The sequence below is a fragment of the Heterodontus francisci genome, chromosome 23 (genome assembly GCF_036365525.1).
Source record: "Heterodontus francisci isolate sHetFra1 chromosome 23, sHetFra1.hap1, whole genome shotgun sequence".
Classification (NCBI taxonomy): Eukaryota; Metazoa; Chordata; class Chondrichthyes; order Heterodontiformes; family Heterodontidae; genus Heterodontus; species Heterodontus francisci.
In genome coordinates, this window is record NC_090393.1 from 9,400,208 (window position 1) to 9,414,465 (window position 14,258).

The window sequence follows — 14,258 nt, forward strand, 5'->3', positions numbered from 1 at the left end:
AAATACTCAGATGCTTCAACCTTGAAAATAAGTGATTGAGAGGAGACTTCATAAAATTTACAAGGTGCTAAGTTTAATAGAAAAGGTTATCCAGAACATCATTTCTAGTTAAATCATGATGGAAGGATAAGGGGACGTAGTAACGGCAAGATCAGGACTGACTGATGTCCTGAACCAAAGAGTACCTTGAAAGCGCCTTTGGGTAAGGCGATTAGGGCTAAAATTCTGGCAACGTTCAATAAAAAAAAAGGAATACTTGGATTTATACAGCACCTTCAATCACCTCAGGGAATCCCAAAGCACTTTTGAAATGCCATCACTGTTGTAATCTAAGGAAACGCAGCAGCCAATTTACACAGAACAAGCTCCCAAAAACAGCAATATAATAATGATCAGATAATCTCTTTTAATGATGTTGGTTGAAGAATAAATACTGTTCACAATTCTGGGAGAAGTCCCCTGCTCTTCTTCAAATTAGTACCACGGGATCTATCCACTAGGAGGAAGTGTGATGCTGTAATGAGGGTTGTGGGTTTCTTTGGAAGGATGAGCTACTTGGGCTGAGTAACTTTCTTCAGCCAAACTTTATTTTTCTGTGATCTTTAGTCACACTTCCAGTTTATAACATTCTAAGTAATACCCTCTTCTAAGTGATGTTTAAATTCTAGGCACTAGTAAACATATTTTTAAACGATGAAGAATATATTTGTTTATAAAAAAAATCATTTGAAATGTTTTAGGGTTTCTATTAAATTTATTTAAAAGCAAATTCTGAAAATATAAAGTTTTTATAGACTTGTCTTTTGTAATGGCTTCTACAATAAAACAAGACTTTATATTACTACTAAACACAGTAATAAATGTGGTTAAGGGGGCTAAAAGGTTGATTGGAACCCAAAAGCCATTTCTACTAATGTTTTAAGTACAACAACCATATGACATTACAAGGCAAAGCTCGAATCATGTTACTATTATCCACTTACTAATCATTTCAAATTTTTTGCCCGCTAATACATAATAAGTTTCCTTCTGAACTTCCTGCTCTGCTTTTAAGAACATCATTACTGAAATGGTACAAAAGGCTCTTCTGGAAGACAGACTGCATCATAACCAGCTACTAATGAAATTCCCCACTCACCCTGTTAGTATTGCCAACTCATTCTCATTTGGGGTTCCACAGGTATCATGCGTGTCTTAATGGGCAGCCTTTACATGTACATTTAGGCAGCATCACTGGGCTATTTGGCTGCATGGTTCATCACAAACACACCTGATCCTGTTCTGAATGGGTGCCCATTTCGAACACGGGATCACTGAATAGGAAACACGAATGGGATGCTGTCTAATACCCCCACCCACAACACTGCCACCTCCCCACCACTGTGTCCCCTACCCAGAACCAATCCTAGTGCCGCTCTGGTTTATTTATTTATTTATTTAGAGATACAGCACTGAAACAGGCCCTTCAGCCCACCGAGTCTGTGCCGACCAACAACCACCCATTTATACTAATCCGACATTAATCCCATATTTTTTTTAAATTTTATTTTATTTAGAGATACAGCACTGAAACAGGCCCTTCGGCCCACCGAGTCTGTGCCGACCAACAACCACCCATTTATACTAACCCGACAGTAATCCCATATTCCCTACCACCTACCTACACTAGGGGCAATTTACAACGGCCAATTTACCTATCACCTGCAAGTCTTTGGCTGTGGGAGGAAACCGGAGCACCCGGCAAAAACCCACGCGGTCACAGGGAGAACTTGCAAACTCCGCACAGGCAGTACCCAGAATTGAACCCGGGTACCTGGAGCTGTGAGGCTGCGGTGCTAACCACAGCGCCACTGTGCCGCCCTTTCTCTACCAGATCCCCACCATTCTCCTACCACCTACCTACACTAGGGGCAATTTACAATGGCCAATTTACCCATCAACCTGCAATTCTTTGGCCGTGGGAGGAAACCGGAGCACCCGGCGGAAACCCACGTAGTCACAGGGAGAACTTGCAAACTCCGCACAGGCAGTACCCAGAACTGAACCCGGGTTGCTGGATTGAGAGGCTGCGGTGCTAACCACAGTTAACTCTAAACAGACCTAGGATCAAGTCTGGGACTTTCCTGGTTTGTGTGACCCAGCTCCCCATTAGGCAGTAAATTTTACACTGAACCACAAAGGATGTTAACTGTTTTAATTTCTGAACCTGGTGAAAATATGTAATTTACTCAAATACGTGGATAATAATACACTTTAAACAAGCATCAACCTTTACCCAAAATGTACATTTCCAATTGCTTAGCTTTACAGAACACTAACTACAGGTAGCAAATGGTGCAACGATTCATTGTTTCCCCACTCAGATCCTCTTTGACAAATTTACAACAGACTGCTACATAAATCGAAAGCTCTTTGGTGGCTGCATAACCATCCACTATCACATCATCCATGTAACTTGGACTGTTACAGAGAGGGGGAAAAAAGGCAGGCAATTACATGAATTGATTGTGATTAAAGTCCATTGGTCTTTTTGTAAAAGATACAAAAACTTCAAACCTGATTGTTAACATTTAAGAATGCTATTAGCAGAACAATATTGGTTAAAGATCATTCCAATATTTGACCAGTTAAAACAATTTGAATATGTACAAAAGAAACAAAACCTGCTCATTTCACTAGTGTATCTGATTCTCAGAAAAAGAGGTGCTATTACATTCCAGTAGAAACTGTGATATACATAAAACACAGAAAACATTTATTTGAGTTTAATGGGACAGGATCAACAATACAGAACAAAGCCTTGAATTTTGAAAGATGTTAACAGCTGGGTAATTCCTTATCTTCAAAGATTTACAAGATAAATGTAGCCATTCTGTGCTTAAATACAAGTGAAAATAAATATTTTTTCTTTTTTTTTACATTTAAATAAACTCATGCAAACATATTTACACGCACGCACACAGAACACCATCCCTGTAATTTTGTTTGTGGTTCAAAAGTCTATGTGTTTTTTTTTTGCCCCGAAGAGCTCTTTCTGAGCAATTCATACTAAAACATGAGCTGGAAGTTTTTATTTCATAAACAGCTAAGCTGGAGGGATGTTTTGGGTACCCCTTTAGTAACTCTGTGAATCAGTTATACACTGTGCTATAACCAAAATCTGTGTAGTGGGTAAACATAAGCACAAAACTGTGGAAATATACAGAAGGTCCACACCTGAACAGACAAGTGCTTCAGGTGTAAATAGAAAGATTTGCATTTATATGGCATTTTCACCATCTCCGGACATTCCAAAGTGCATGATTGCTCTACTTCAAAATAGTGTTATGGGATCTTTTATATTTACCTGAGGGAACAGATAGGGCCTTGGTTTAAATGTCACATCAGAGACACAGCACATCCAACAGTGCCACAACCCCTCAGTACTACTGCAGTATCAGCCAAGATTTTGTGTTCAAGTCTCTGGAGTGGGATTTGAACCCACGACCTTCTGACTCAGGTGAGAGTGCTGCCAACTGACACTGTGGTAAGGTGCACAGCCTTGGTCAGAGCTGGAGTTTTGACAAGGTATCTGAACCCTAAAAGTTGATCATCTTTCCTCTTCGCAGATGTAGACAGACGTGTTGTGTATCTCTACAATTTGCAATTGTTGATTCAGATTTCCACCATGCACAGTTTCCTTTTTACACCAATGATCTTAGATTTTTGTTCCACTTCTTTTATTTGCAGAATCTAAAGTTGCATTCACTGAACCCTTGATTGCAAGAATTAAAAATTGACAAGCAGCCATTTTTTATTCTTCATACTGTTAAAAACATCTTCTTGACGGGGCCACTATATTCCATGAGCATTTCAAGAGGGATCTGACGAAAGGTCATTGTCCTGAAGCATTAACTTGTTTCTCTCTCCACAGATGCTGCCTGACCTGAATATTTTCAGCACTTGCTGTTTTTATTTCGTGTCACTTTGATTACCTAGCACCAATAATGAAGGAGTCTGCCTCAATGATGCATCAAGTGAATATGCAAATGTTCACACTGCAATCAAATGCTACATTACTGCAGAATGTTAACTTAAAAGCAAGAACTGACATGCAAAACATATCGATCAAACCCAAAATAGTTACGCAACACATCACCACCCAAAATATATTTGTGCCCTTTGCTGACCACAAACTTTCAAATTGGCATAAGGGCTAAGGTTCTCTGCCATGATGCATGTGCAACAATTCGCAGGAAGGATGCAGTAAAGCTGAAATTGCTCTGAGATGTAGTATAGATCTGAATCTCCAATACTAATTATTAAATAGGGCGATTGGTTGTCCTTCAAAACTGCATGAATTACAAGAACCGGTCATATACTCATGGAACACGGCAGGTCAGTCAGCCCCAAACAAATATCAGAGACACAAATAGATTTAGAAGAAAAAAAAACATACCCTGAGCACTAGATGTTAATGGGATGGGGGTGAGAACATTTGGTAGGGGTTAGACCCCTTTTGCCATATGCATGCATAGTCCAGATAATCCAGCAACACAAGATTCTAATTTTGCACCTCTGGTCTATGTCTGATGCCTCTATGGATATTCAAATTTGGACAAGTTTTGGTGAAGGAGGGGGAGGAACGCAGGGGGTCTAACAGCTCTTGGGAGCCTGCATATAGCAATCACACGAATAAAACGTGTGGCTACACTTAGCTCATATTACAACCAAGTCATAGAATTATGGAATCCCATGGTAACAAACTTCCTACCTGAAAGAGGGATGGAGGTGAGTGCCTATGATAGAACATTGAAAAGGAGAATAAATGGAGCCAAAAGCCAAATAGTAACTAGACTTCCTTGCATATTTTCTTTCAACAGAAATAATTAGGGTCTTGTTTTCTTTGCATAACTTGGTCTTTCTAGATAATAGCTTTAAAAGTAGAACCTTTTGAACAAAGTACTTTTTGCATTAATCATACTAGAAAGTGATTTGCCCACGTTAGGCTGGATTTTATGCTCCATTAGAAGGCGGGTTTTTTTGGCGGGGGAGGCCGGAGAATTGGCGCAGTGCTGTCCACCATGGAACCAGATGCCGTAATGCTGGTTTCCGATTTTCTCGGAGACAGTGAAATTCTGTGGCAGCACCTCCGCTGCAACGCGACTGGATCATCATTTTTGTATGAGCTTGCATCTAATTTGCCATGACCCTACCAGGCGTTCGCAATCTTATGCATGACGTGCGGCACTCACGTGCCTTCACTTTTCCATCTTTGAAAGGTTGCCGCCACCGAAGTGAGAGTCATCAGTGCCTGCAAAGATTAGGTGAGTGATCTGTTGTTTTCTTGTGGAATTTTTTTCCCACATTGGACATTGCCGCTGAGCTCAATCTGCAGATGTGAGGGAAGGAGGGACCTCTGCAAGTGGATACTGTTGGGGGTGAGTGGGTGCATGAAGGAGGGACTTCTGCAATCCAACATCAGGAGATGCCATTAATGGCTTTGCCAATGCAACCCCCGCCACATGATTTTGGGGGGGGGAAGAGGGGATCGGCTGTCGTCTTTACGCTAAATGGCTGCCCACCACAAAATAGCGGCAGTGCGGCCACTAACCTCACAGGCAGGAAGGCCGCAATTTTGCCTACCCACTGCTGCTCTCAGCTGCGGGATAATAAAATCCAGCCCATTATATGGCTTAGGGTCACCACAGGACTCTCGTCTCTTACACTTATAAGCAGAGAGGCGTCTGCTAGGAGTTGGTGTCTGAGTGTAATAAAATCTAGAAAATTCAAGTGGCTGATAAGAAATGAAACAATTCTTAATTGTTCGGGATTGAAAAATAAATGAGCTGGATCAATTATTTTTAGATTAACTGGACAGCAGACTGGAGGAGACAACATAAGTGCAAAATGTAGCGGTCAAAGTAATAAACAAGAGAAAACCTATCTGCATTTTTGTGTGAAGAGATGCGATCATTGCACTGCTCTTGATTTGTCATTAATCTTTCCATTAATCAACTAGTTATGTGTTCCGAAGAAGGGTCACTGACCCGAAACGTTAACTCTGCTTCTCTTTCCACAGATGCTGCCAGACCTGCTGAGTGGTTCCAGCATTCCTTGTTTTTATTTCAGATTTCCAGCATCCGCAGTATTTTGCTTTTATTTTAGTTATGTGTTCTGATGCTTTCCCTGGAGTTAACCGGTTACTTTCAATTAAAGAAGACAAGTATGAATAACAGTCTTCTCTGATGGACACTTGCTCTGTGCAGACTGACAGGTATGAGCCACTCTGCATCTATTCATGCCACTATTAACACTCCTTTATCATCAAGCTGCAGATACAATAGAATAGGCTATTCTTCGACAACATGCACAAACCAGATATGAAAGAAGGTGCATTTACATAACACCTCATCACAGACTCAAGATCCTAGCTAAATAGCCAATTCAATTCTTTTGAGGGGTATTTATGTAGGCAAATACAGCAGCCAATTTGTACACAAGATCCCACAAAGAGAATGAACAACTAAATGATGACATGTACTTGCACTTCAGTTCAAATGAAGCTGTTCAACTAAAGAAGCTCACTAACAATGCCAAAAGGAATCTTGCCAAAAGCCAAAATAACTGGATTCCACAAACCGCAAGTAAATAGGATAACTTTGGTCAAACTGATATTGTAATTTATGATATCTGATTACTCATTGTACATTGCCTTATATAGAATCCAGCCTATGTTATAACAAGCAAGTGTCACAATCTATGGTAATATATCTTCTCACTTATGAAATATATGAAATGAAAGGCATTTCAAGTTAGAGATCATTAGGGGGATGACCAAAAGCTTACTGAACATTAAAAAGAATTGCATTTATTCAGCACCTTTAGACGACCTCAGGACATCCCAAAGTGCTTTACAGCCAATGAAATACTTTTGAAGTGTAATCACTTGTAATGTTCAAATGTGACAGCCAATTTATGCACAGCAAGCTCACACTAACAGTAATGTGATAATGACCAGATAATCTGTTTTAACAATGTTGGCCAAGAGATCAATATTGTCCAGGACACCGAGGAGAACTCCCTTGCTCATCTTCCAATAGCGTCAAGTAGATCTTTTATGTCCACCTCGCTTTAACAGCTCACCTGCAGGACGGAACCTCCAACAATGCAGCACGCCCGCTGTACTGCATTGGGAGTGTCGGCTTAGATTACGTGCGCAAGCCTCTGCAGTGGAATTTGCACCCACAACCTTCTGACTCAGAAGTTACAGTAGTTATTAGCCAAATCCAAAAATTTAACCAGGACAATTCCTGCCAAATACGGATTACCCGCCTCTCTCTTGTATTACTTCAGAAACCTTCATGATGGGGCAATATTTCACAGAATCAAGACAAAAACAAAGTTCATTTACTGATTTTACAAAGTGCCACCATGCCATCTGCAGGAGGTTGTGTCCCTACCCTTCCCCATCCTTGGGGTCTGGGACAAACTAAATCAGTCATACTGGGCTCTTTCTGCACACCCATGGTAACCCTGCTAGTTACAAAATGGCACTGGCAAATGCCTGATGTTGTGCGTCTGTTTACTCAATTTTGGAATGATGCACATTATTTTGGAGTGACAGGCTCTAGGAGGAACGAGAAAAACAGCTGAGCGGGTGGAGAATAAAAAAGACTAAGATATTGCAAAGACACTAAAACCCACTGTCAAGGGGATCTTCAGTATGATAGCAAATCTTTTATTAGATTTTACTGAACAGATAAATCATATCCCTGAGATGATAATCTATTGCACTAGAATAAGCTGTTTATATACTGGGATTGGACCTGTGCCCATTTTCTAAAGAAACCCAAAGGATTGGTGGGAGGCGGGGTGGGGTGGGGGGACAATTCAATTTGACGTTTTGGCAGTGTTCCAGATACAAGGCTTTTAATTCATTGTGCTGACTGTTCAGTGTTCACAGATCAAGTGCACAGCTCCTAGCCTCCCCAGTTTTGCACTGTTTAATAAGCTTTGGTTAAACTCTAATTTGAACTTGTGGAGATGATGAACAAACTGGATTGCAATAAAAGTCAAGTCGCTGAGGTCTTGGGGTAGAAATTAAAAACCAATGGGCACATGAAAAGTAGGAATGGCAATAGTAATTTATCTGTAATTTGACAAAGACATTTTGTCAAATAATTTGAAAAGGTGGTCTGTTAACCGTCACTATCGGTAGAATATAGAAAATATTAAATTACCTCACAATAATTATCTAGTTCAAAATGTTGCTCAGTTGCATGACTAGCAGGAGAATCAAACACTGAGGACAGCTTTATCACACCATATAAAGCACGTCACATGAAGAAAAGAGGACACTGAGTCAAACCTGCATCTTAAAGGGGCTCAACCGTTGGGAGATTTAAGGATGTTCTTCAATTAACCTGCTTGGGCAATTATGATATTCATTATATTTTTATTGAAAATATAAAGTGTTATAAAGAGAATTGGTTGTACACAACAGCTCTATATGAAAATCCCTACTCACAAGTCTGACCATAGACTAATCATCTCTCATGATTTCCCCAGTCAACCTCACTTATAAAAAAAAAGACTTGCATTCACATAGCATCTTTCATGATCTCAGAACGTCCCAAAGTGTTTTACAACCAATGAAGCACTTTTGATGTGTAGTCACTGTAGAAACGTTGCAATTTAGAGAATTCTTATATCATCCTGCTTGCCAAGATACATTCTTCATCTCTACCTGCATTAACTCAGGAAGAAATAGTTATCCCTCAATCAACATCACAAAAACAGATTATCTGGTCATTATCACATTACAAGAGCAAAGTATTGCAGATGCTGGAAATCTGAAATAAACACAGAAAAATACTGGAAATATTCAGAACTGACAAAAGGTTAATGACCTGAAATGTTAACTCTGTTTCTCTCCACAGATGCTGCCAGACCTGCTGAGTATTTCCAGCATTTTCTGTTTTTATTTCATTATCATATTTCAGTTTGTTGGAGCTTGCTGTACACAAACTGTCTGTCATGTTTCCTACATTACAACAGTGATACAATTCAAAAAGTACTTCAGTGGCTGTAAAGCACTTTGGGATGTCCTGATGTCATGAAAGGCACTATATAAATGCATGTTATTTTTTCTAGAAAGGGGAAACTTTAAGCCGGTTAAGCTCAGATCAAGACTATTTTTATGAATTTTATTTATTTTTATGAACAATAATTCTCAAAGTTCCATTACGAAGTTTCAACAGAGAGAAGGGGTACACGACAAGACAACAGAATTCTAACCCGCGGTCACGTTCGGCAAATAAGCAAGCAATATTGTTTCACGTATTCTGACGAACTGGCAAATGGATAAGGCTCTCTAAGAATACTCTTTGAAAACAGCACCACTTGTGATCAGTCTATGATGGCTGCATAGTGAAACTTCTATTCTAGAACAAAAGATCTTCAGCCAGTTAAAGCAATTCTTCTCACTGGTAGGATTATTACAAATCATTGATCCCAGCAGAATCCAACAGTAGCATTCACTTTGTCCTTTTTTTAAAAAATTCATTCATGGGATGTTGGCATCACTGGCTCGGCCAGCATTTATTACCCATCCCTAATTGCCCTTGAGAAGGTGGTGGTGAGCTGTCTTCTTGAACTACTGCAGTCCATGTGAGGTAGGTACACCCACAGTACCGTTAGGAAGGGAGTTCCAGGATTTTGACCCAGCGACAGGGAAGAACCAGCGATATCGTTTCAAGTCAGGATGGTGTGCGACTTGGAGGGGAACTTGCAGGTGGTGATGTTCCCATGTATTTGCTGCCCTTGTCCTTCGAGTTGGTAGAGGTGGCAGGTTTGGAAGGTGCTGTCTAAGGAGCCTTGGTGCGTTGCTGCAGTGCATCTTGTAGATGGTACACACTGCTGCCACTGTGTGTCGGTGGTGGAGTGAGTAAATGTTTGTGGATGGGGTGCCAATCAAGCAGGCTGCTTTGTTTTGGATGGTGTTGAGCTTCTTGAGTGTTGTTGGAGCTGCACCCATCCAGGCGAGTGTTCCATCACACTCTTGACTTGTGCCTTGTAGATGGTAGACAGGCTTTGGGGAGTCAGGAGGTGAGTTACTCGCTGCAGGATTCCTAGCCTCTGACCTGCTCTTGTAGCCACGGTATTTATATGGCTACTCCAGTTCAGTTTCTGGTCAATGGTAGCCCCTAGGATGTTGATAGCGGGGGATTCAGCGATTGTAACCCCATTGAATGTCAAGGCGAATTGGTTAGATTCTTGTTGGAGGTGGTCATTGCCTGGCACTTGTGTGGCGCGAATATTGCTTGCCACTTATCAGCCCAAACCTGGATAATATCCAGGTCTTGCTGCATTTCTACACAGACTGCTTTAATGTCTGAGGAGTCACGAATGGTGCTGAACTTTGTGTGATCATCAGTGAACATCCCCACTTCTGACCTAGTAATTCAAGGAAGGTCATTGGTGAAGCAGCTGAAGGTGGTTGGGTCTAGGACACTACCCTGAGGAACTCCTGCAGTGATGTCCTGGAGCTCAGATGATTGACTTCCAACAACCACAACCATCATCCTTTGCGCTTGGTATGACTCCAACCAGCGGAGAGTTTTCCCCCTGATTCTCAGTGACTTCAGTTTTACTAGGGCTCCTTGATGCCACACTCGGTCAAATGCTGCCTTGCTGTCAAGGGCAGTCACTCTCACCTCACCTCGAGTTCAGCTCTTTTTTCAATGTTTGAACCAAGGCTGTAATGAGGTCAGGAGCTGAGTGGCCCTGGCGAAACCCAAACTGAGAGTCTCTCAGCAGGTTATTGCTAAGCACGTGCCGCTTGATGGCACTGTTGATGATACCCTCCATCACTTTTCTGATGATTGAGAGTAGACTGATGGGGCAGTAATTGGCCGGGTTAGACTTGTCCTGCTTTTTGTGTACAGGACATACCTGGGCAATTGTTCACAATTTTCTAACCCACTTCAGCACTCTATGCATTTGAATGGTCAAACACATATATTACTGATTTACAATTGTAATATTGCTTTGGTGTCTGTTGCACAATAGGGCATGCACTGTTACTTCCAGATTTCATCTGTGTTTGTCCTATCATAGAATTTCCATATTTAGACAAACTTATAACTAACCATTCACCACAGGGTCCTGGGCATCTGTGAACAGCACATTTCAATGCCCTGAACATAGAAAAATTGTCTCATAGGAACAGGTTAGACTGTGCTTGCCATTTTACAAGCACAATTCTCAGACAGTTGTATAATATTTTGTCTTCAAGTATTTAAAATAGAAGCAACATTAACATGAGATGCTTGCATGTCATTAATTAACCAGTTGACCCCCCCAAATCTTGACTAGGTTTTCAAAAGTTGATGAGGTACATCTGGCACAGAGGTTGGAGGGAATTTTGCATAAACTCTTTTTGCTGCTTCATAATAGACCAAGCTGTACAAAGCTTAGCAATGGGAACCAGAGAGCAGTTGTCAATGGCACCACTTCGAACTGAGCTGCAATGATCAATGGTAGGATGTCTATCTATGTGATATTAAGTGCTGTACTGACCTTGAGGAGGATACTGGGATGCAGTCACATGTCAATTGTACAGATTACACCAAATTATGTGGAAAAACAAGATGTTCTATGGCAACAGATATTGTTCAAGGAGTTTTACATAGATTAAATGACTGGGCAGATAGAAGTTAACACTGAAAGATGAAAGGTAATGCACATTAATCCTGAAATTGTAAATATTTGGTGTTATCTGTATTGTAACATGAGAAATAGTTAATTTACAATATGTTGGAAATCTTTTAAACACTATGCAGCAGAAACTGCCAAAGACAACAGATGGGTGGAGTCCAAGTCTGGGAGGTTATGACTACTAACAAAGCACTGATTCAACCCAAACTGGATTATGTGCTGCTCTAACTGTACCTTTGAAAAGACAAAGAGGCCTGGAACACATTTCTGATTATTCAATCAACGACATCAACTTGATTTTGGGGGGGTGGGGGCAGTGGTCAGAAGGGGAGGGAGATAGATTAAAACAAAGCCCTAGTAAGACATGATTCTGGAATTTAAAACAATGGAGGCAAACTCAAATGAGATGGATCCAGAGATGTGGAATCACAGGGGAAACAAACAATGATATAACAAAAGTAGAGAAAAGGTTAGCGAGATGAAGCTGAAGGAGTAACTTTGGCCAAAGCTCAAGCTTATGGAATAAATTACAACCTGATGTTGATTCTGCAAAGTACTGTAAAATAAACCTTTGCTTTGTCTTGCAATAGAGAACTGGGAGCTTGGGGTTGTGGGGGAGGGTGCCAAACAGCAAAACAAGCTTGATGGGCTGAACCCTTTCGAGTTCAAACTTTACTAGCACAATGAACTATTAACTTACAGTTCTCTCTTCATGATAATTAGAAATGGATTGTTAATACTGTATTTTGTGACATTAGGGATTATGGATACTCAGCATGTTCTTTAAGGAATAGCCACTGAGGGGCTCCCATGAGAAGGTTACTGCATATACTAACAGAATTAAAAATTAGAAAAAAAGATGGCTGCATTTCACTTAAAACAATAACAAAATCGGACACACTTCAAATTTTATTCCATGTTGAAACCTTCCATTGATCTATATCAGACCTGCTGCAGCTGTTAAGTCAAAAGGACCAAAATTAAGAATGAAAAAGTCTCAATTAAATACAAAAAATATTTATACCCACAAGGCTAATGGCCACAAGTGCAGCTCAAAGGCTTACCTTGGTATTGGTAAACTGGGCTCCATTTAAGTGGTTAATTTCACTATTTCACACATTCGATGTTATCCTAAAACTCATGAAAAACACACATTTGAGTTCTTTGCTGACAATTAATAAAATGGTATGCCAGACATCGCACTGAAAAAAAGTTGATATTGGAACTGATTTTCTCCTGCCTCTTTCCAGGCCAAAAATGGAGAAGCTGGAAACCCTTTCCCAGTCCTGCACCGATACTATTATGAGATGCAGGGGAGGGATATACGTTGACTTGTCCCCTAACTGTCTAAGGTGAAGTTACCTCACCTCAGCAGATCCTTAAAATTATGGTAATAATCAAAAATTTACCATGGTGCAAACACCCCTTGTTCGACTATTTTGTGGCAGTGTGAAAATGGCCTGAATTCTGATACCCCATCAGTCTAGAGATGGCAAAACAGCGAATTTGCTTACATGAGAAAATTTTATAATACTCTTTCATAATTATCTTAGCATAGGTTAACTCCTCTCCTAGGTGTCTATAAAACTGTATACATTGTCAATTCCAACATTTGATTACTGATAGGAATCTTTAATGTTTTAATAAATTGCATTGTTTATCAATACAAACATCCTTAAAGCTTTGAGGGTTTTAAGCCCTGTAACAATGCACTCCCCCTTAACATTTCATACAAGCCCTAATGGACACACAGGTGCACACACGCACATATACTCACACACAAGGGTATCTGACAGGTTGTCTAATGGCATAAAGTCTCCTTTGAGAGGAGAGTGTTTTAAAACATCTTTTGGCTGATGTATGAGCATCACTTCCTCCAGAGAAGGAAGGGAACCAACAAGCTTTGGTGCCGCACAGTTGTGTCAGCATCTATTAACACAAAATAAAAAGGTATTACATTTGTCAAACTGGCATTGACAAGTTTGAATGGCAGCCCAGATTAAAATTCTTCACCACCATAAAATCATTACAGAAGTCCAGGTTAATATTAAACCATCACAGCACAAACTTTTACACAAGATTCCCATGGACAGGCAAGTGTACAACAGTGGCTTCAATCAAAACCGTACTTCCCTTGTATGATAAAATATCACTTTATGGCGCAGAAGAGAAAACAAAACAAAAGCAAAAGTTTGCGGTGGGCCTGCCCTGAACTGACATCACGTTTCTGATTGGTTGTACAACAATGCCTGGAGAAATAAGGCTGCAGCTCATTGGGCAAAAATAACACATAGCTGCTGCTAAAGAGTCTTCACAGTGCATCCAGCTTTACAGCTGCCGTGGTTGATGGCTGTTCACACCGAGATCTCGTAGGTGGTCCCACCTACGCCCGACACTTTTTTTACGTTGGACTGTCTGGTGGGACTGACTGTAGCACCATGGGAACTAGAAGTTGAGCTTAGCCGACTATCCACTCTGGATAAACGTTTTGGCTGTCCGTTAATTTTGCTGTGAACTGCTTTCATCTGAAACTCATCACTGAAAAACAGAAAGAAGAC

General features: G+C 40.6%; 1 protein-coding gene across 2 annotated transcripts in view; it reads right to left on the bottom strand.

The window, feature by feature from the left end:
* Positions 1–1,426: 1,426 nt before the first annotated feature.
* Positions 1,427–14,258, bottom strand: part of zdhhc8b (zinc finger DHHC-type palmitoyltransferase 8b) — a 236,779-nt gene continuing 223,947 nt past the window's right edge. Inside the window, exon 11 of one of the 2 annotated variants that reach the window (XM_068054651.1) lies at positions 1,427–14,238. In XM_068054651.1, coding sequence (XP_067910752.1) covers positions 14,055–14,238 — 184 coding nt within the window. In that variant the 3' untranslated portion in view covers positions 1,427–14,054. The remainder of the gene's footprint in view (positions 14,239–14,258) is intronic. The other variant, XM_068054650.1, reaches the window with a different exon arrangement.